The 21,013-nt window shown below is 50.8% G+C and overlaps 1 protein-coding gene across 2 annotated transcripts in view; it reads right to left on the bottom strand.

Annotated features, from left to right (window-relative positions):
• The window catches only part of LOC134983501 (zinc finger protein 271-like), a 56,683-nt gene extending 35,969 nt beyond the window's left edge, over window positions 1–20,714 (bottom strand). For both annotated transcript variants that reach the window (XM_063949165.1, XM_063949166.1), the window contains exons 1-2: window positions 20,370–20,714; window positions 8,533–8,724 (exon numbers count right to left, since the gene is read on the bottom strand). In XM_063949165.1, coding sequence (XP_063805235.1) covers window positions 8,533–8,724; window positions 20,370–20,474 — 297 coding nt within the window. In that variant the 5' untranslated portion in view covers window positions 20,475–20,714. The remainder of the gene's footprint in view (window positions 1–8,532; window positions 8,725–20,369) is intronic.
• Between the last annotated feature and the right edge of the window lie 299 nt (window positions 20,715–21,013).

The following is a 21,013-nucleotide window of genomic DNA, read 5'->3' as shown; positions in this document are numbered from 1 at the left end:
TCTCCAGTCATCACCCAGTCACGTCCCCTGGTGTTACTGTATAATGTCCCATTCCCAGCAGTCACCTCTCCAGTCATCACCCAGACACGCCACCTGGTGTTACTGTATAATGTCCCATTCCCAGCAGTCACCTCTCCAGTCATCACCCAGACACGCCCCCTGGTGTTACTGTATAATGCCCCATTCCCAGCAGTCACCCAGACACGTCCCCTGGTGTTACTGTATAATGCCCCATTACCCAGCAGTCACCTCTCCAGTCATCACCCAGACACGTCCCCTGGTGTTACTGTATAATGCCCCATTACCCAGCAGTCACCTCTCCAGTCATCACCCAGACACGCCCCCTGGTGTTACTGTATAATGCCCCATTCCCAGCAGTCACCCAGACACGTCCCCTGGTGTTACTGTATAATGCCCCATTCCCAGCAGTCACCCAGACACGTCCCCTGGTGTTACTGTATAATGCCCCATTACCCAGCAGTCACCTCTCCAGTCATCACCCAGACACGTCACCTGGTGTTACTGTATAATGTCCCATTCCCAGCAGTCACCTCTCCAGTCATCACCCAGACACGCCCCCTGGTGTTACTGTATAATGCCCCATTCCCAGCAGTCACCCAGACACGTCCCCTGGTGTTACTGTATAATGCCCCATTACCCAGCAGTCACCTCTCCAGTCATCACCCAGACACATCCCCTGGTGTTACTGTATAATGTCCCATTCCCAGCAGTCACCTCTACAGTCATCACCCAGACACATCCCCTGGTGTTACTGTATAATGTCCCATTCCTAGCAGTCACCTCTCCAGTCATCACAGACCCATCCCCTGGTGTTACTGTATAATGCCCCATTCCCAGCAGTCACCTCTCCAGTCATCACCCACACACGTCCCCCAGTGTTACTGTATACTGTCCCAATCCCAGCTGTCACCTCTCCAGTCATCACCCAGACACGTCCCCTGGTGTTATTGTATAATGCCCCATTCCCAGCAGTCACCTCTCCAGTCATCACCCAGACACATCCCCTGGTGTTACTGTATAATACCCCATTCCCAGCAGTCACCTCTCCAGTCATCACCTAGACACATCCCCTGGTGTTACTGTATAATGCCCCATTCCCAGCAGTCACCTCTCCAGTCAGCACCCAGACACGTCCCCTGGTGTTACTGTATAATGTCCCATTCCCAGCAGTCACCTCTCCAGTCATCACCTAGACACATCCCCTGGTGTTACTGTATAATACCCCATTCCCAGCAGTCACCTCTCCAGTCATCACCTAGACACGTCCCCTGGTGTTACTGTATAATGCCCCATTCCCAGCAGTCACCTCTCCAGTCATCACCCAGACACATCCCCTGGTGTTACTGTATAATGTGTAATTCCCAGCAGTCACCTCTCCAGTCATCCCCCAGACACATCCCCTGGTGTTACTGTATAACACCCCATTCCCAGCAGTCACCTCTCCAGTCATCCCCCAGACACATCCCCTGGTGTTACTGTATAATGCCCCATTCCCAGCAGTCACCTCTCCAGTCATCACCCAGACACGTTCCCTGGTGTTACTGTATAAAGCCCCATTCCCAGCAGTGACCTCTCCAGTCATCACCCAGACACATCCACTGGTGTTACTGTATGATGCCCCATTCCCAGCAGTCACCTCTCCAGTCATCACCCAGACACATCCCCCGGTGTTACTGTATAATGTGCAATTCCCAGCAGTCACCTCTCCAGTCATCACCCAGACACATCCCCTGGTGTTACTGTATAAAGCCCCATTCCCAGCAGTCACCTCTCCAGTCATCACCCAGACACGTCCCCTGGTGTTACTGTATAAAGCCCCATTCCCAGCAGTCACCTCTCCAGTCATCACCTAGACACATCCCCTAGTGTTACAGTATAATGTCCCATTCCCAGCAGTTACCTCTCCAGTCATCACCCAGACACATCCCCTAGTGTTACTGTACCCTGGTGTTACTGTATAATGTGCTGTTCCCAGCAGTCATCCCCCAGACACATCCCCTGGTGTTACTGTATAATGTGTAATTCACAGCAGTCACCTCTCCAGTCATCACCCAGACACATCCCGCGGTGTTACTGTATAATGCCCCATTCCCAGCAGTCACCTCTCCAGTCATCACCCAGACACATCCCGCGGTGTTCCTATATAATACCCCATTCCCAGCAGTCACCTCTCCAGACATGACCCAGACACATCCACTGGTGTTACTGTATAATACCCCATTCCCAGCAGTCACCTCTCCAGACATGACCCAGACACATCCACTGGTGTTACTGTATAATGCCCCATTCCCAGCAGTCACCTCTCCAGTCATCACCAGACACATCCCCTGGTGTTACTGTATAATGCCCCATTCCCAGCAGTCACCTCTCCAGTCATCACCTAGACACATCCCCTGGTGTTACTGTATAATACCCCATTCCCAGCAGTCACCTCTCCAGTCATCACCCAGACACGTCCCCTGGTGTTACTGTATAATGCCCCATTCCCAGCAGTCACCTCTCCAGTCATCACCCAGACACATCCCCTGGTGTTACTGTATAATGTGTAATTCACAGCAGTCACCTCTCCAGTCATCACCCAGACACATCCCCTGGTGTTACTGTATAATACCCCATTCCCAGCAGTCACCTCTCCAGTCATCACCTAGACACATCCCCTGGTGTTACTGTATAATACCCCATTCCCAGCAGTCACCTCTCCAGTCATCACCTAGACACATCCCCTGGTGTTACTGTATAATGCCCCATTCCCAGCAGTCACCTCTCCAGTCAGCACCCAGACACGTCCCCTGGTGTTACTGTATAATGTTCCATTCCCAGCAGTCACCTCTCCAGTCATCACCTAGACACATCCCCTGGTGTTACTGTATAATACCCCATTCCCAGCAGTCACCTCTCCAGTCATCACCCAGACACGTCCCCTGGTGTTACTGTATAATGCCCCATTCCCAGCAGTCACCTCTCCAGTCATCACCCAGACACATCCCCTGGTGTTACTGTATAATGTGTAATTCACAGCAGCCACCTCTCCAGTCATCACCCAGACACATCCCCTGGTGTTACTGTATAATGTGTAATTCCCAGCAGTCACCTCTCCAGTCATCCCCCAGACACATCCCCTGGTGTTACTGTATAACACCCCATTCCCAGCAGTCACCTCTCCAGTCATCCCCCAGACACATCCCCTGGTGTTACTGTATAATGCCCCATTCCCAGCAGTCACCTCTCCAGTCATCACCCAGACACGTTCCCTGGTGTTACTGTATAAAGCCCCATTCCCAGCAGTGACCTCTCCAGTCATCACCCAGACACATCCACTGGTGTTACTGTATGATGCCCCATTCCCAGCAGTCACCTCTCCAGTCATCACCCAGACACATCCCCCGGTGTTACTGTATAATGTGCAATTCCCAGCAGTCACCTCTCCAGTCATCACCCAGACACATCCACTGGTGTTACTGTATAATACCCCATTCCCAGCAGTCACCTCTCCAGACATGACCCAGACACATCCACTGGTGTTACTGTATAATGCCCCATTCCCAGCAGTCACCTCTCCAGTCATCACCAGACACATCCCCTGGTGTTACTGTATAATGCCCCATTCCCAGCAGTCACCTCTCCAGTCATCACCTAGACACATCCCCTGGTGTTACTGTATAATACCCCATTCCCAGCAGTCACCTCTCCAGTCATCACCCAGACACGTCCCCTGGTGTTACTGTATAATGCCCCATTCCCAGCAGTCACCTCTCCAGTCATCACCCAGACACATCCCCTGGTGTTACTGTATAATGTGTAATTCACAGCAGTCACCTCTCCAGTCATCACCCAGACACATCCCCTGGTGTTACTGTATAATACCCCATTCCCAGCAGTCACCTCTCCAGTCATCACCTAGACACATCCCCTGGTGTTACTGTATAATGCCCCATTCCCAGCAGTCACCTCTCCAGTCAGCACCCAGACACGTCCCCTGGTGTTACTGTATAATGTTCCATTCCCAGCAGTCACCTCTCCAGTCATCACCTAGACACATCCCCTGGTGTTACTGTATAATACCCCATTCCCAGCAGTCACCTCTCCAGTCATCACCCAGACACGTCCCCTGGTGTTACTGTATAATGCCCCATTCCCAGCAGTCACCTCTCCAGTCATCACCCAGACACATCCCCTGGTGTTACTGTATAATGTGTAATTCACAGCAGTCACCTCTCCAGTCATCACCCAGACACATCCCCTGGTGTTACTGTATAATGTGTAATTCCCAGCAGTCACCTCTCCAGTCATCCCCCAGACACATCCCCTGGTGTTACTGTATAACACCCCATTCCCAGCAGTCACCTCTCCAGTCATCCCCCAGACACATCCCCTGGTGTTACTGTATAACACCCCATTCCCAGCAGTCACCTCTCCAGTCATCACCCAGACACGTTCCCTGGTGTTACTGTATAATGCCCCATTCCCAGCAGTCACCTCTCCAGTCATCACCCAGACACGTTCCCTGGTGTTACTGTATAAAGCCCCATTCCCAGCAGTGACCTCTCCAGTCATCACCCAGACACATCCACTGGTGTTACTGTATGATGCCCCATTCCCAGCAGTCACCTCTCCAGTCATCACCCAGACACATCCCCCGGTGTTACTGTATAATGTGCAATTCCCAGCAGTCACCTCTCCAGTCATCACCCAGACACATCCCCTGGTGTTACTGTATAAAGCCCCATTCCCAGCAGTCACCTCTCCAGTCATCACCCAGACACATCCCGCGGTGTTCCTATATAATACCCCATTCCCAGCAGTCACCTCTCCAGTCATCACCTAGACACATCCCCTAGTGTTACAGTATAATGTGCAATTCCCAGCAGTTACCTCTCCAGTCATCACCCAGACACATCCCCTAGTGTTACTGTACCCTGGTGTTACTGTATAATGTGCTGTTCCCAGCAGTCATCCCCCAGACACATCCCCTGGTGTTACTGTATAATGTGTAATTCCCAGCAGTCACCTCTCCAGTCATCACCCAGACACATCCCCCGGTGTTCCTATATAATACCCCATTCCCAGCAGTCACCTCTCCAGACATGACCCAGACACATCCACTGGTGTTACTGTATAATACCCCATTCCCAGCAGTCACCTCTCCAGACATGACCCAGACACATCCACTGGTGTTACTGTATAATGCCCCATTCCCAGCAGTCACCTCTCCAGTCATCACCAGACACATCCCCTGGTGTTACTGTATAATGCCCCATTCCCAGCAGTCACCTCTCCAGTCATCACCCAGAGACATTACCCGGTGTTACTGTATAATGTCCCAGTCCCAGCAGTCACCTCTCCAGTCATCACCCAGACACGTCCCCTGGTGTTACTGTATAATGCCCCATTCCCGGCAGTCACCTCTCTAGTCATCACCCAGACACATCCCCTGGTGTTACTGTATAATGCCCCATTCCCAGCAGTCACCTCTCCAGTCATCACCCAGACACATCCCCTGGTGTTACTGTATAATGTGTAATTCACAGCAGTCACCTCTCCAGTCATCACCCAGACACATCCCCTGGTGTTACTGTATAATGTGTAATTCCCAGCAGTCACCTCTCCAGTCATCCCCCAGACACATCCCCTGGTGTTACTGTATAACACCCCATTCCCAGCAGTCACCTCTCCAGTCATCCCCCAGACACATCCCCTGGTGTTACTGTATAATGCCCCATTCCCAGCAGTCACCTCTCCAGTCATCACCCAGACACGTTCCCTGGTGTTACTGTATAAAGCCCCATTCCCAGCAGTGACCTCTCCAGTCATCACCCAGACACATCCACTGGTGTTACTGTATGATGCCCCATTCCCAGCAGTCACCTCTCCAGTCATCACCCAGACACATCCCCCGGTGTTACTGTATAATGTGCAATTCCCAGCAGTCACCTCTCCAGTCATCACCCAGACACATCCCCTGGTGTTACTGTATAAAGCCCCATTCCCAGCAGTCACCTCTCCAGTCATCACCCAGACACGTCCCCTGGTGTTACTGTATAAAGCCCCATTCCCAGCAGTCACCTCTCCAGTCATCACATAGACACATCCCCTAGTGTTACAGTATAATGTCCCATTCCCAGCAGTTACCTCTCCAGTCATCACCCAGACACATCCCCTAGTGTTACTGTACCCTGGTGTTACTGTATAATGTGCTGTTCCCAGCAGTCATCCCCCAGACACATCCCCTGGTGTTACTGTATAATGTGTAATTCCCAGCAGTCACCTCTCCAGTCATCACCCAGACACATCCCCCGGTGTTCCTATATAATACCCCATTCCCAGCAGTCACCTCTCCAGACATGACCCAGACACATCCACTGGTGTTACTGTATAATACCCCATTCCCAGCAGTCACCTCTCCAGACATGACCCAGACACATCCACTGGTGTTACTGTATAATGCCCCATTCCCAGCAGTCACCTCTCCAGTCATCACCAGACACATCCCCTGGTGTTACTGTATAATGCCCCATTCCCAGCAGTCACCTCTCCAGTCATCACCCAGAGACATTACCCGGTGTTACTGTATAATGTCCCAGTCCCAGCAGTCACCTCTCCAGTCATCACCCAGACACGTCCCCTGGTGTTACTGTATAATGCCCCATTCCCGGCAGTCACCTCTCTAGTCATCACCCAGACACATCCCCTGGTGTTACTGTATAATGCCCCATTCCCAGCAGTCACCTCTCCAGTCATCACCCAGACACATCCCCTGGTGTTACTGTATAATGTGTAATTCACAGCAGTCACCTCTCCAGTCATCACCCAGACACATCCCCTGGTGTTACTGTATAATGTGTAATTCCCAGCAGTCACCTCTCCAGTCATCACCCAGACACATCCCCTGGTGTTACTGTATAATGCCCCATTCCCAGCAGTCACCTCTCCAGTCATCACCCAGACACGTTCCCTGGTGTTACTGTATAAAGCCCCATTCCCAGCAGTGACCTCTCCAGTCATCACCCAGACACATCCACTGGTGTTACTGTATGATGCCCCATTCCCAGCAGTCACCTCTCCAGTCATCACCCAGACACATCCCCCGGTGTTACTGTATAATGTGCAATTCCCAGCAGTCACCTCTCCAGTCATCACCCAGACACATCCCCTGGTGTTACTGTATAAAGCCCCATTCCCAGCAGTCACCTCTCCAGTCATCACCCAGACACGTCCCCTGGTGTTACTGTATAAAGCCCCATTCCCAGCAGTCACCTCTCCAGTCATCACATAGACACATCCCCTAGTGTTACAGTATAATGTCCCATTCCCAGCAGTTACCTCTCCAGTCATCACCCAGACACATCCCCTGGTGTTACTGTATAATGCCCCATTCCCAGCAGTCACCTCTCCAGTCATCAGCCAGACACATCCCCCGGTGTTACTGTATAATGTCCCATTCCCAGCAGTCACCTCTCCAGTCATCGCCCAGACATATCCCCTGGTGTTACTGTATAATGTCCCATTCCCAGCAGTCACCTCTCCAGTCATCACCCAGACACGTCCCCTGGTGTTACTGTATAATGTCCCATTCCCAGCAGTCACCTCTCCAGTCATCGCCCAGACATATCCCCTGGTGTTACTGTATAATGTCCCATTCCCAGCAGTCACCTCTCCAGTCATCACCCAGACACGTCCCCTGGTGTTACTGTATAATGTCCCATTCCCAGCAGTCACCTCTCCAGTCATCACCCAGACACGTCCCCTGGTGTTACTGTATAATGTCCCATTCCCAGCAGTCACCTCTCCAGTCATCGCCCAGACATATCCCCTGGTGTTACTGTATAATGTACCATTCCCAGCAGTTACCTCTCCAGTCATCACCTAGACACATCCCCTAGTGTTACAGTATAATGTGCAATTCCCAGCAGTTACCTCTCCAGTCATCACCCAGACACATCCCCTAGTGTTACTGTACCCTGGTGTTACTGTATAATGTGCTGTTCCCAGCAGTCATCCCCCAGACACATCCCCTGGTGTTACTGTATAATGTGTAATTCCCAGCAGTCACCTCTCCAGTCATCACCCAGACACATCCCCCGGTGTTCCTATATAATACCCCATTCCCAGCAGTCACCTCTCCAGACATGACCCAGACACATCCACTGGTGTTACTGTATAATACCCCATTCCCAGCAGTCACCTCTCCAGACATGACCCAGACACATCCACTGGTGTTACTGTATAATGCCCCATTCCCAGCAGTCACCTCTCCAGTCATCACCAGACACATCCCCTGGTGTTACTGTATAATGCCCCATTCCCAGCAGTCACCTCTCCAGTCATCACCCAGAGACATTACCCGGTGTTACTGTATAATGTCCCAGTCCCAGCAGTCACCTCTCTAGTCATCACCCAGACACATCCCCTGGTGTTACTGTATAATGCCCCATTCCCGGCAGTCACCTCTCTAGTCATCACCCAGACACATCCCCTGGTGTTACTGTATAATGTCCCATTCCCAGCAGTCACCTCTCCAGTCAGCAGATGAATGATCTTGTTGTTGAGTTCAAGGATCTTCTGGTCACTGTGTCTCTCATGTATCAGTGAGTGAGGTGGAGGCACCGTAATGGAGCTCTGGGTTCTGCTTAGTCCTTCTGACAAACGGGAATGGCTGCTGGGTGTCTCACACTCATTGGATGTCTTCTTCACTACTGTGCAATCCTGCGAAATAGGGGAGGCATCAATATCCCTGTAATGTCCCTGTATTATCACTATAGATATGTGATGTCACAGTGACATTCCCAGATCCCCCTCACCTCCCCAATCATGTCCCTGTATTATTACTATAGATGTAAGTGATGTCACAGTAACGCTCTTAGATCCCCTCACCTCTCCAGTCATGTCCCTGTATTATTACTAAAGATATGTGATGTCAGTGTGATGCTCCCAGATTCGCTCACCTCCCCAGTCATGTCCCTGTATTATTACTAAAGATATGTGATGTCAGTGTGATGCTCCCAGATTCGCTCACCTCTCCAGTCATGTCCCTGTATTATTACTATAGATATGTGATGTCACTGTGACACTCCCAGATCCCCTCACCTCCCAAGTCATGTCCCTGTATTATTACTATAGCTATAAGTGTAGCTCCCTAGTATGATGCTATGATTTGTATGAGTGTAAATAAAATAAGAATTTACTTACCGATAATTCTATTTCTCGGAGTCCGTAGTGGATGCTGGGGTTCCTGAAAGGACCATGGGGAATAGCGGCTCCGCAGGAGACAGGGCACAAAAAGTAAAGCTTTACGATCAGGTGGTGTGTACTGGCTCCTCCCCCTATGACCCTCCTCCAAGCCTCAGTTAGGTACTGTGCCCGGACGAGCGTACACAATAAGGAAGGATCTTGAATCCCGGGTAAGACTCATACCAGCCACACCAATCACACCGTACAACCTGTGATCTAAACCCAGTTAACAGTATGATAACAGCGGAGCCTCTGAAAAGATGGCTCACAACAATAATAACCCGATTTTTGTAACTATGTACAAGTAATGCAGATAATCCGCACTTGGGATGGGCGCCCAGCATCCACTACGGACTCCGAGAAATAGAATTATCGGTAAGTAAATTCTTATTTTCTCTATCGTCCTAGTGGATGCTGGGGTTCCTGAAAGGACCATGGGGATTATACCAAAGCTCCCAAACGGGCGGGAGAGTGCGGATGACTCTGCAGCACCGAATGAGAGAACTCCAGGTCCTCCTTAGCCAGGGTATCAAATTTGTAGAATTTTACAAACGTGTTCTCCCCCGACCACGTAGCCGCTCGGCAGAGTTGTAATGCCGAGACCCCTCGGGCAGCCGCCCAAGAAGAACCCACCTTCCTTGTGGAGTGGGCTTTTACCGATTTTGGCTGTGGCAGGCCTGCCACAGAATGTGCAAGCTGAATCATACTACAAATCCAGCGAGCAATTGTCTGCTTAGACGCAGGAGCGCCCAACTTGTTGGGAGCATATAGTATAAACAGCGAGTCAGATTTCCTGACTCCAGCTGTCCTTGAAATGTATATTTTTAAAGCACTGACCACGTCCAACAACTTGGAGTCCTCCAAGTCGCTTGTAGCCGCAGGCACTACAATAGGTTGGTTCAGATGAAATGCTGACACCACCTTAGGGAGAAAATGCGGACGAGTCCGCAGTTCTGCCCTGTCCGAATGGAAAATCAGATATGGGCTTTTGTAGGATAAAGCTGCCAGTTCTGACACTCTCCTGGCCGAAGCCAGGGCTAGTAGCATGGTCACTTTCCATGTGAGATATTTCAAATCCACAGTTTTTAGTGGTTCAAACCAATGAGATTTGAGAAAGTTCAAAACAACATTGAGATCCCACGGTGCCACTGGAGGCACCACAGGGGCTGTAAATGCAGCACTCCCTTAACAAAAGTCTGGACTTCAGGAACTGAAGCCAATTCTTTTTGGAAGAAAATCGACAGGGCCGAAATTTGAACCTTAATAGATCCCAATTTGAGACCCATAGACAATCCTGATTGCAGGAAATGTAGGAATCGACCCAGTTGAAATTCCTCCGTTGGAGCACTCCGATCCTCGCACCACGCAACATATTTTCGCCAAATGCGGTGATAATGTTGCGCGGTTACTTCCTTCCTTGCTTTAATCAAAGTAGGAATGACTTCTTCCGGCATGCCTTTTTCCTTTAGGATCCGGCGTTCAACCGCCATGCCGTCAAACGCAGCCGCGGTAAGTCTTGAAACAGACAGGGACCCTGCTGAAGCAAGTCCCTTCTCAGAGGTAGAGGCCACGGATCTTCCGTGATCATCTCTTGAAGTTCCGGGTACCAAGTCCTTCTTGGCCAATCCGGAACCACTAGTATCGTTCTTACGCCTCTTTGCCGTATAATTCTCAATACTTTTGGTATGAGAGGCAGAGGAGGAAACACATACACCGACTGGTACACCCAAGGCGTTACCAGCGCGTCCACAGCTATTGCCTGCGGATCTCTTGACCTGGCGCAATACCTGTTCAGTTTTTTGTTGAGGCGAGACGCCATCATGTCCACCATTGGTCTTTCCCAACGGGTTACCAGCATGTGGAAAACTTCTGGATGAAGTCCCCACTCTCCCGGGTGAAGGTCGTGTCTGCTGAGGAAGTCTGCTTCCCAGTTGTCCACTCCCGGGATGAACACTGCTGACAGTGCTATCACATGATTCTCTGCCCAGCGAAGAATCCTTGCAGCTTCTGCCATTGCACTCCTGCTTCTTGTGCCGCCTTGTCTGTTCACATGGGCGACTGCCGTGATGTTGTCCGACTGGATCAACACCGGTTTTCCTTGAAGCAGAGGTTCTGCCTGGCTTAGAGCATTGTAGATTGCTCTTAGTTCCAGAATGTTTATGTGAAGAGACGTTTCCAGGCTCGACCACACGCCCTGGAAGTTTCTTCCTTGTGTGACTGCTCTCCAGCCTCTCAGGCTGGCGTCCGTGGTCACCAGGATCCAATCCTGTATGCCGAATCTGCGGCCCTCCAATAGATGAGCACTCTGCAACCACCACAGAAGAGATACCCTTGTCCTTGGAGACAGGGTTATCCGCTGGTGCATCTGAAGATGTGACCCTGACCATTTGTCCAACAGATCCCTCTGGAAAATTCTTGCGTGGAATCTGCCGAATGGAATTGCTTCGTAAGAAGCCACCATTTTTCCCAGGACTCTTGTGCATTGATGTACAGACACCTTTCCTGGTTTTAGGAGGTTCCTGACAAGCTCGGATAACTCCTTGGCTTTTTCCTCCGGGAGAAAAACCTTTTTCTGAACCGTGTCCAGAATCATCCCTAGGAACAGCAGACGTGTTGTCGGAATTAACTGGGATTTTGGAATATTCAGAATCCACCCGTGCTGTTTTAGCACTTCTTGAGACAGTGCTAATCCCATCTCTAGCTGTTCTCTGGACCTTGCCCTTATTAGGAGATCGTCCAAGTATGGGATAATTAATACGCCTTTTCTTCGAAGAAGAATCATCATCTCGGCCATTACCTTGGTAAAGACCCGAGGTGCCGTGGACAATCCGAACGGCAGCGTCTGAAACTGATAGTGACAGTTCTGTACGACGAACCTGAGGTACCCCTGGTGTGAGGGGTAAATTGGAACGTGGAGATACGCATCCTTGATGTCCAAGGATACCATAAAGTCCCCTTCTTCCAGGTTCGCTATCACTGCTCTGAGTGACTCCATCTTGAACTTGAACTTTTTTATGTACAGGTTCAAGGATTTCAGATTTAGAATAGGTCTTACCGAGCCATCCGGCTTCGGTACCACAAATAGAGTGGAATAATACCCCTTTCCTTGTTGTAAAAGGGGTACCTTGACTATCACCTGCTGAGAGTACAGCTTGTGAATGGCTTCCAAGACCGTCTCCCTGTCGGAGGGGGACGTTGGTAAAGCAGATTTCAGGAAACGGCGAGGTGGATCCGTCTCTAGTTCCAACCTGTACCCCTGAGATATTATCTGCAGGATCCAGGGATCTACCTGCGAGTGAGCCCACTGCGCGCTGAAATTCTTGAGACGACCCCCCACCGCCCCCGAGTCCGCTTGAGAAGCCCCAGCGTCATGCTGAGGCTTTTGTAGAAGCGGGGGAGGGCTTCTGTTCCTGGGAAGGAGCTGCCTGTTGCTGTCTCTTCCCCCTTCCTCTGCCTCGTGGCAGATATGAATATCCCTTTGCTCTCTTGTTTTTAAAGGAACGAAAGGGCTGCGGTTGAAAAGTCGGTGTCTTTTTCTGTTGGGGAGTGACTTGAGGTAAAAAGGTGGATTTCCCGGCTGTAGCCGTGGCCACCAAATCCGATAGACCGACACCAAATAACTCCTCCCCTTTATACGGCAAAACTTCCATATGCCGTTTTGAGTCCGCATTGCCTGACCACTGTCGCGTCCATAAACTTCTTCTGGCCGAAATGGACATAGCACTTACCCGTGATGCCAGTGTGCAGATATCCCTCTGTGCATCACGCATATAAAGAAATGCATCCTTTATTTGCTCTAAAGACAGTAAAACATTGTCCCTATCCAGGGTATCAATATTTTCAATCAGGGACTCTGACCAAGCTACCCCAGCACTGCCCATCCAGGCTGTCGCTATAGCTGGTCGTAGTATAACACCTGTATGTGTGTATATACTTTTTTGGATATTTTCCATCCTCCTATCTGCTGGATCTTTAAGTGCGGCCGTCTCAGGAGAGGGTAACGCCACTTGTTTTGATAAGCGTGTGAGCGCCTTGTCCACCCTAGGAGGTGTTTCCCAGCGCGCCCTAACCTCTGGCGGGAAAGGGTATAAAGCCAATAACTTCTTTGAAATTAGCATTTTTTTATCGGGGGCAACCCACGCTTCATCACACACCTCATTTAATTCATCTGATTCAGGAAAAACTATAGGCAGTTTTTTCACACCCCTCATGATACCCTGTTTTGTGGTACCTGTAGTATCAGCAATATGTAACGCCTCCTTCATTGCCAAAATCATATAACGTGTGGCCCTACTGGAAAATACGGTTGATTCGTCACCGTCGCCACTGGAATCAGTGCCTGTGTCTGGGTCTGTGTCGACCGACTGAGGCAAAGGGCGTTTTACAGCCCCTGACGGTGTTTGAGGCGCCTGGACAGGCACTAATTGATTGTCCGGCCGTCTCATGTCGTCAAACGACTGCTTTAGCGTGTTGACACTATCCCGTAATTCCATAAATAAAGGCATCCATTCTGGTGTCGACCCCCTAGGAGGTGACATCCCCATATTTGGCAATTGCTCCGCCTCCACACCAATATCGTCCTCATACATGTCGACACACACGTACCGACACACAGCAGACACACAGGGAATGCTCTTAACGAAGACAGGACCCCACTAGCCCTTTGGGGAGACAGAGGGAGAGTTTGCCAGCACACACCAAAAGCGCTATATATGACAGGGATGGCCTTATAATAAGTGCTCCCTGTATAGCTGCTTTAATAATATAGTTTTGCCACAATTTTGCCCCCCCTCTCTTGTTTTACCCTGTTCTGTAGTGCAGTGCAGGGGAGAGCCTGGGAGCCTTCCTGACCAGCGGAGCTGTGTGAGGAAAATGGCGCTGTGTGCTGAGGAGATAGGCCCCGCCCCTTTTTCGGCGGGCTCGTCTCCCGCTCTTTAGTGGATTCTGGCAGGGGTTAAATATCTCCATATAGCCCCCGGAGGCTATATGTGAGGTATTTTTAGCCAAAAAAGGTTTTCATTTGCCTCCCAGGGCGCCCCCCTCCCAGCGCCCTGCACCCTCAGTGACTGCCGTGTGAAGTGTGCGGAGAGGAAAATGGCGCACAGCTGCAGTGCTGTGCGCTACCTTAAGAAGACTGAGGAGTCTTCTGCCGCCGATTCTGGACCTCTTCTCGGTTCAGCATCTGCAAGGGGGCCGGCGGCGAGGCTCCGGTGACCATCCAGGCTGTACCTGTGATCGTCCCTCTGGAGCTAATGTCCAGTAGCCAAGAAGCCAATCCATCCTACACGCAGGTGAGTTCACTTCTTCTCCCCTAAGTCCCTCGTTGCAGAGATCCTGTTGCCAGCAGGACTCACTGTAAAATTAAAAAACCTAAGCTAAACTTTTCTAAGCAGCTCTTTAGGAGAGCCACCTAGATTGCACCCTTCTCGGCCGGGCACAAAAATCTAACTGAGGCTTGGAGGAGGGTCATAGGGGGAGGAGCCAGTACACACCACCTGATCGTAAAGCTTTACTTTTTGTGCCCTGTCTCCTGCGGAGCCGCTATTCCCCATGGTCCTTTCAGGAACCCCAGCATCCACTAGGACGATAGAGAAATGAAATTTATATGGTAGTTATATGCCCTTGAGGGTGATCCTATTTCAATGCACCCTGTACAATGGGATCAGCAGAACAATGGGAGTAGATGGGCATGACGGGACTGGAGAAAATTCTACTAGAATCCCACGCGCCAGGACAAAGTGGTGTTTGCGTGCTGGGGGATGAGGATACAGTGTCCAAGGAGAGAGACCGTTAACTGGAAAAAGAACTGACCGGTAAATGGAGTTTAGAGGCGGTGTGGTGCAGAGGGCGGAGAGTGGACGGGTGGCAGCGGATGAAGTCCTGAGTCCCTGAGCCTGGCCTGAACTGGTGGTGTGACGGCGGCCTGGATACAAGCAGAGGCAGTTCGGCAGAAGAAACGGGGAGTGACCTGACCGCGGAGACCGGAGATTCGGTCGCGCTGCACCGACCGGGCGTACCGCTAGTTAGAGACGGCAAGTGACGGCTCCTCTAGGGTCACTGGGTGTCCCTTTATACATAAGCAGCGGTGGCGGACAGTGAAAGATGTGCCCATCAGGTGGGTGGTCCTACGCAGTACAAGAGGACAGAGTCGTAGCCTACGAAACGGGGGATGTGATACAGGAGGCGGCCAGCGTGCTCAGTAAGGAGGAGGCAGAAGATATGGGGGGAGTAACGGCTGGACATCCAATTCGCATACGAGACATAAGTGAAGCTCCACCCCAGCACTCAGTACATGCCCAAGGAAGGTTAATGGGATTTGGAGCAGCCCTAGGTGTAATATAGGGACGAACGCTGTGCACACACCCCTTAGTACCGCTGCTGCGGAACCCGTAGTGAGACTGCTATTCATATACAGATAGGCCGGCACCATCTACGCTATCTGCGGAACCCGTAGTGAGACTGCTATTCATATACAGATAGGCCTGCACCATCTACGGTATCTGCGGATCCCGTAGTGAGACTGCTATTCATATACAGATAGGCCTGCACCATCTACGGTATCTGCGGAACCCGTAGTGAGACTGCTATTCATATACAGATAGGCCGGCACCATCTACGGTATCTGCGGAACCCGTAGTGAGACTACTATTCATATACAGATAGGCCTGCACCATCTACAGTATCTGCGGAACCTGTAGTGAGACTGCTATTCATATACAGATAGGCCGGCACCATCTACGGTATCTGCGGAACCCGTAGTGAGACTGCTATTCATATACAGACAGACCTGCACCATCTACGGTATCTGCGGAATACGTAGTGAGACTGCTATTCACGTACAGATAGGCCGGCACCAACTACGGTATCTGCGGAACACGTAGTGAGACTGCTATTCATATACAGATAGACCTGCACCATCTACGGTATCTGCGGAACCCGTAGTGAGACTGCTATTCATATACAGATAGGCCTGCACCATCTACGGTATCTGCGGAACCCGTAGTGAGACTGCTATTCATATACAGATAGGCCGGCACCATCTACGGTATCTGTGGAACACGTAGTGAGACTGCTATTCATATACAGATAGGCCTGCACCATCTACGGTATCTGTGGAACACGTAGTGAGACTGCTATTCATATACAGATAGGCCGGCACCATCTACATTATCTGCGGAACCCATAGTGACACTGCTATTCATATACAGATAGGCCGACACCATCTACGGTATCTGCGGAACACGTAGTGAGACTGCTATTCATATACAGATAGGCCGACACCATCTACGGTATCTGCGGAACCCGTAGTAAGACTGCTATTCATATACAGATAGGCCGGCACCATCTACGGTATCTGCGGAACCCGTAGTGAGACTGCTATTCATATACAGATAGGCCTGCACCATCTACGGTATCTGAGGAACCCGTAGTGAGACTGCTATTCATATACAGATAGGCCGTCACCATCTACGGTATCTGAGGAACCCGTAGTGAGACTGCTATTCATATACAGATAGGCCGGCACCATCTACGGTACCTGCGGAACCCGTAGTGAGACTGCTATTCATGTACAGATAGGCCGGCACCATCTACGGTATCTGCGGAACCCATAGTGAGACTGCTATTCATATACAGATAGGCCGGCACCATCTACGGTATCTGCGGAACCTGTAGTGAGACTGCTATTCATATACAGATAGGCCGGCACCATCTACGGTATCTGTGGAACCCGTAGTGATACTGCTATTCATATACAGATAGGTCGGCACCATCTACGGTATCTGCGGAACCCGTAGTGAGACTGCTATTCATATACAGATAGGCCGGCACCATCTACGGTATCTGCGGAACCCATAGTGACACTGCTATTCATATACAGATAGGCCTGCACCATCTACCGTATCTGTGGAACCCGTAGTGAGACTGCTATTCATATACAGATAGGCCTGCACCATCTACGGTATCTGTGGAACACGTAGTGAGACTGCTATTCATATACAGATAGGCCGGCACCATCTACGGTATCTGCGGATCCCGTAGTGAGACTGCTATTCATATACAGATAGGCCTGCACCATCTACGGTATCTGCGGAACCCGTACTGAGACTGCTATTCATATACAGATAGGCCTGCACCATCTACGGTATCTGCGTAACGCGTAGTGAGACTGCTATTCATATACAGATAGGCCGGCACCATCTACGGTATCTGCGGAACACGTAGTGAGACTGCTATTCATATACAGATAGGCCGGCACCATCTACGGTACCTGCGGAACCAGTAGTGAGACTTCTATTCATATACAGATAGGCCGGCACCATCTACGGTATCTGCGGAACACGTAGTGAGACTGCTATTCATATACAGATAGGCCGGCACCATCTACGGTACCTGCGGAACCCGTAGTGAGACTTCTATTCATATACAGATAGGCCGGCACCATCTACGGTATCTGAGGAACCCGTAGTGAGACTGCTATTCATATACAGATAGGCCGGCACCATCTACGGTATCTGCGGAACCTGTAGTGAGACTGCTATTCATATACAGATAGGCCGGCACCATCTACGGTATCTGCGGAACCCGTAGTGAGACTGCTATTCATATGCAGATAGATCTGCACCCTCTACGGTGTCTGTGGAACCCGTAGTGACACTGCTATTCATATACAGATAGGCCGGCACCATCTACGGTCCTACGGGCAGGACACAGTTATATACACACGCGGGGGCAGGACACAGTTATATACACACGCGGGGGCAGGACACAGTTATACACACACGCGGGGGCAGGACACAGTTATATACACTCGCGGGGGCAGGACACAGTTATATACACACGCGGGGGCAGGACACAGTTATATACACACGCGGGGCAGGACACAGTTATATACACTCGCGGGGGCAGGACGCAGTTAGGGGCAAGACACAGTTATACACACGCGGGGCAGGACACAGTTATATACACACGCGGGGCAGGACACAGTTATATACACTCGCGGGGGCAGGACACAGTTATACACACACGCGGGGCAGGACACAGTTATACACACGCGGGGCAGGACACAGTTAGGGGCAAGACACAGTTATACACACGCGGGGCAGGACACAGTTATATACACACGCGGGGCAGGACACAGTTATATACATACGCGGGGGCAGGACACAGTTATATACACACGCGGGGGCAGGACACAGTTATATACACACGCGGGGGCAGGACACAGTTATACACACACGCGGGGCAGGACACAGTTATACACACGCGGGGCAGGACACAGTTAGGGGCAAGACACAGTTATACACACGCGGGACAGGACACAGTTATATACACACGCGGGGCAGGACACAGTTATATACACTCGCGGGGGCAGGACACAGTTATATACACACGCGGGGCAGGACACAGTTATATACACACGCGGGGCAGGACACAGTTATATACACACGCGGGGCAGGACACAGTTATATACACTCGCGGGGCAGGACACAGTTATATATACACGCGGGGCAGGACACAGTTATATATACACGCGGGGCAGGACACAGTTATATATACACGCGGGGCAGGACACAGTTATATATACACGCAGGGCAGGACACAGTGTATACAGTGAGTTGGGGTATTGGGGTCTGCACTATGCACAGTGACGTCACAGTACCGTGTGTGTGTGTGTGTGTGTGTGTGTGTGTGTGTGTGTGTGTGTGTGTGTGTGTATATATATATATATATATATACATACCAGTGTAAGTATATATGCAATAACTACTGACCAGTATTATTAAATGAAAAACAAGTAACTGATCACTAAAAAATAAGCCCAAAACAAGCTCAAACCGTTACTAAAAAGCTTCCAAAAAAGCCCAACTTAAGTTTTTGGTTTCCTAGTTAGAATATATATAGTGTAATTATTGGTGCTATGTCTGGCTGCTGGATGGACTGAAGATAAGTTCTGGATCTTGAAGTCAGGTGGATAGTTTCAGTTTCTTGAACTTTTTCTTCTGGTATCTGGTTCTCCAGTCGGGATGGTAATGATATCCCGGCAGACGGGGTGCCAGGGGTCAATATACCAACAGCGGCATCCTGGCCGCAAGAATACTGGCAGCGGGGCAAGCGCAAAGAGTGCGGTCACCACGGCACGGTGGCTCACTGCACTCACCACAGGTTTTATTGTCACTCTATGGGTGTTGTAGACACACGAGTGGGAAAACCCGCGGCGAGCGCTGACGGCATTCCCGTCTGTCAGGATTTCGGCTTCAGGATCCTTAATGCTGGGATCACGACAGCTGGGTAACTACATCCCCTCCAGTCGGTGGTAAGGGGGATACCGACGGGGGCGATCTTAACATAGACCGCTCAGCACACATTTCTCCCCCCGCTCAGCACAGTGCGATGCCAGGGGGGATGACGACGGGGTCCGCTCACTTCACACAGCGGCCCACTAGATTGAGTCTGCATGCAGGTGGTGCATCGCTATCGCTGTGGGGGAACACACGGCAGATCCCTGCTTACACACTGATCTCTCCCTGTAGACATTATGGGCCTTATTCAGACCCTGACACAGACTGATTCCCAGCAATCTGCGCAGGCTATGATGATGCGATGGCGTGCTGGAAGGATGCATTCCTATCATAATGGACAGGCGACGGGTGTCAGTGGGCAGTGTTGTGACATTGGCGGGGAGTGTCACAGTAAGACGTGTCATGGCATTTCCTGCGATTGGAAACATGGCGGCGGTGCTTATGCATAGGCCGGGGTCAGTCACTATGTGTATTGCGATGGCATGGCGGGGCAGCACCACACTGTTCTGATAAAACTCTGAATAATGTCCATAGCGTGCAGAGAGGCGCCGGTCACTATCATCAGGTCACGTGACAGCCATGTGACACAATGTAACCCCCCCATCTATTCATCAGCAGCGTCTCCCTGTGTCTGTGTGAGGAAAGACTGTATGAAAGACACCTCTGATGGGCGGTGCCAGTAACAACATTCATAAAATAAAATATATAAAAAAAGCCCAAACACAAGCAACCACCAAAGAGAAATAATATAAATGTATATATAGATATAGATAGATAGATATAAATAAAGCAACTTGGGGGAAAAACTATGCTACTGACCTGTATATACTGGAGGGAGCGCATGGGATTATGGGTAGGCACAGCCGCAGTCACTAAGCAACCAGTAGCTCTCCCGCTCATAGGCCGTAGTAACCCGTCACTCATCTTCTAGCCCCGCCCACTCCTTATTTCATACACCAAGGAGTCCATCATCTAGCCCCGCCCACTGTACTCGTCATTGGTCGGACTGTCCCGTCACTCATCGTGACGTGTTTGGGAGGGAGAGGGGGCGGGGCTGCGACCTATGGGCGGGAGAAAGGTGACTGAGTGACTGGACCCTGCGACCAATAGCTAGAGACAGGGGCGGGGCTGGCTGAGTGACGGGTTGCTACAGCCTATGAGACAGTGGGCGGGGCTGGTGGCTGATCCCATGCCTATACGGTGACCCGGAAACAGTGCCCCGCCCCTTCCTGTACACAGAGCTCCGCCCCCGGTCTCCTCCAGGTAATGGCCGCCGCCCCTTCTCCTGCCGGGCAGGGTGTATGTGCTGCAGTGTGTGGTGCATGGAGAGTATATTACCCGTGTCATACACACACACAGCACTGCTATGTTGTTATGTTAATGCGTGTTACACATAGGGGGGCGGTATACACACACATAGGGGGGTGGTATACACACATAGGGGGCGGTATACACATATAGGG

The sequence above is a fragment of the Pseudophryne corroboree genome, assembly GCF_028390025.1.
Source record: "Pseudophryne corroboree isolate aPseCor3 chromosome 3 unlocalized genomic scaffold, aPseCor3.hap2 SUPER_3_unloc_16, whole genome shotgun sequence".
NCBI classification, from domain to species: domain Eukaryota; kingdom Metazoa; phylum Chordata; class Amphibia; order Anura; family Myobatrachidae; genus Pseudophryne; species Pseudophryne corroboree.
Note: the sequence above shows the minus strand (reverse complement) of the source record. Positions and strands in the feature narration are given on the sequence as shown.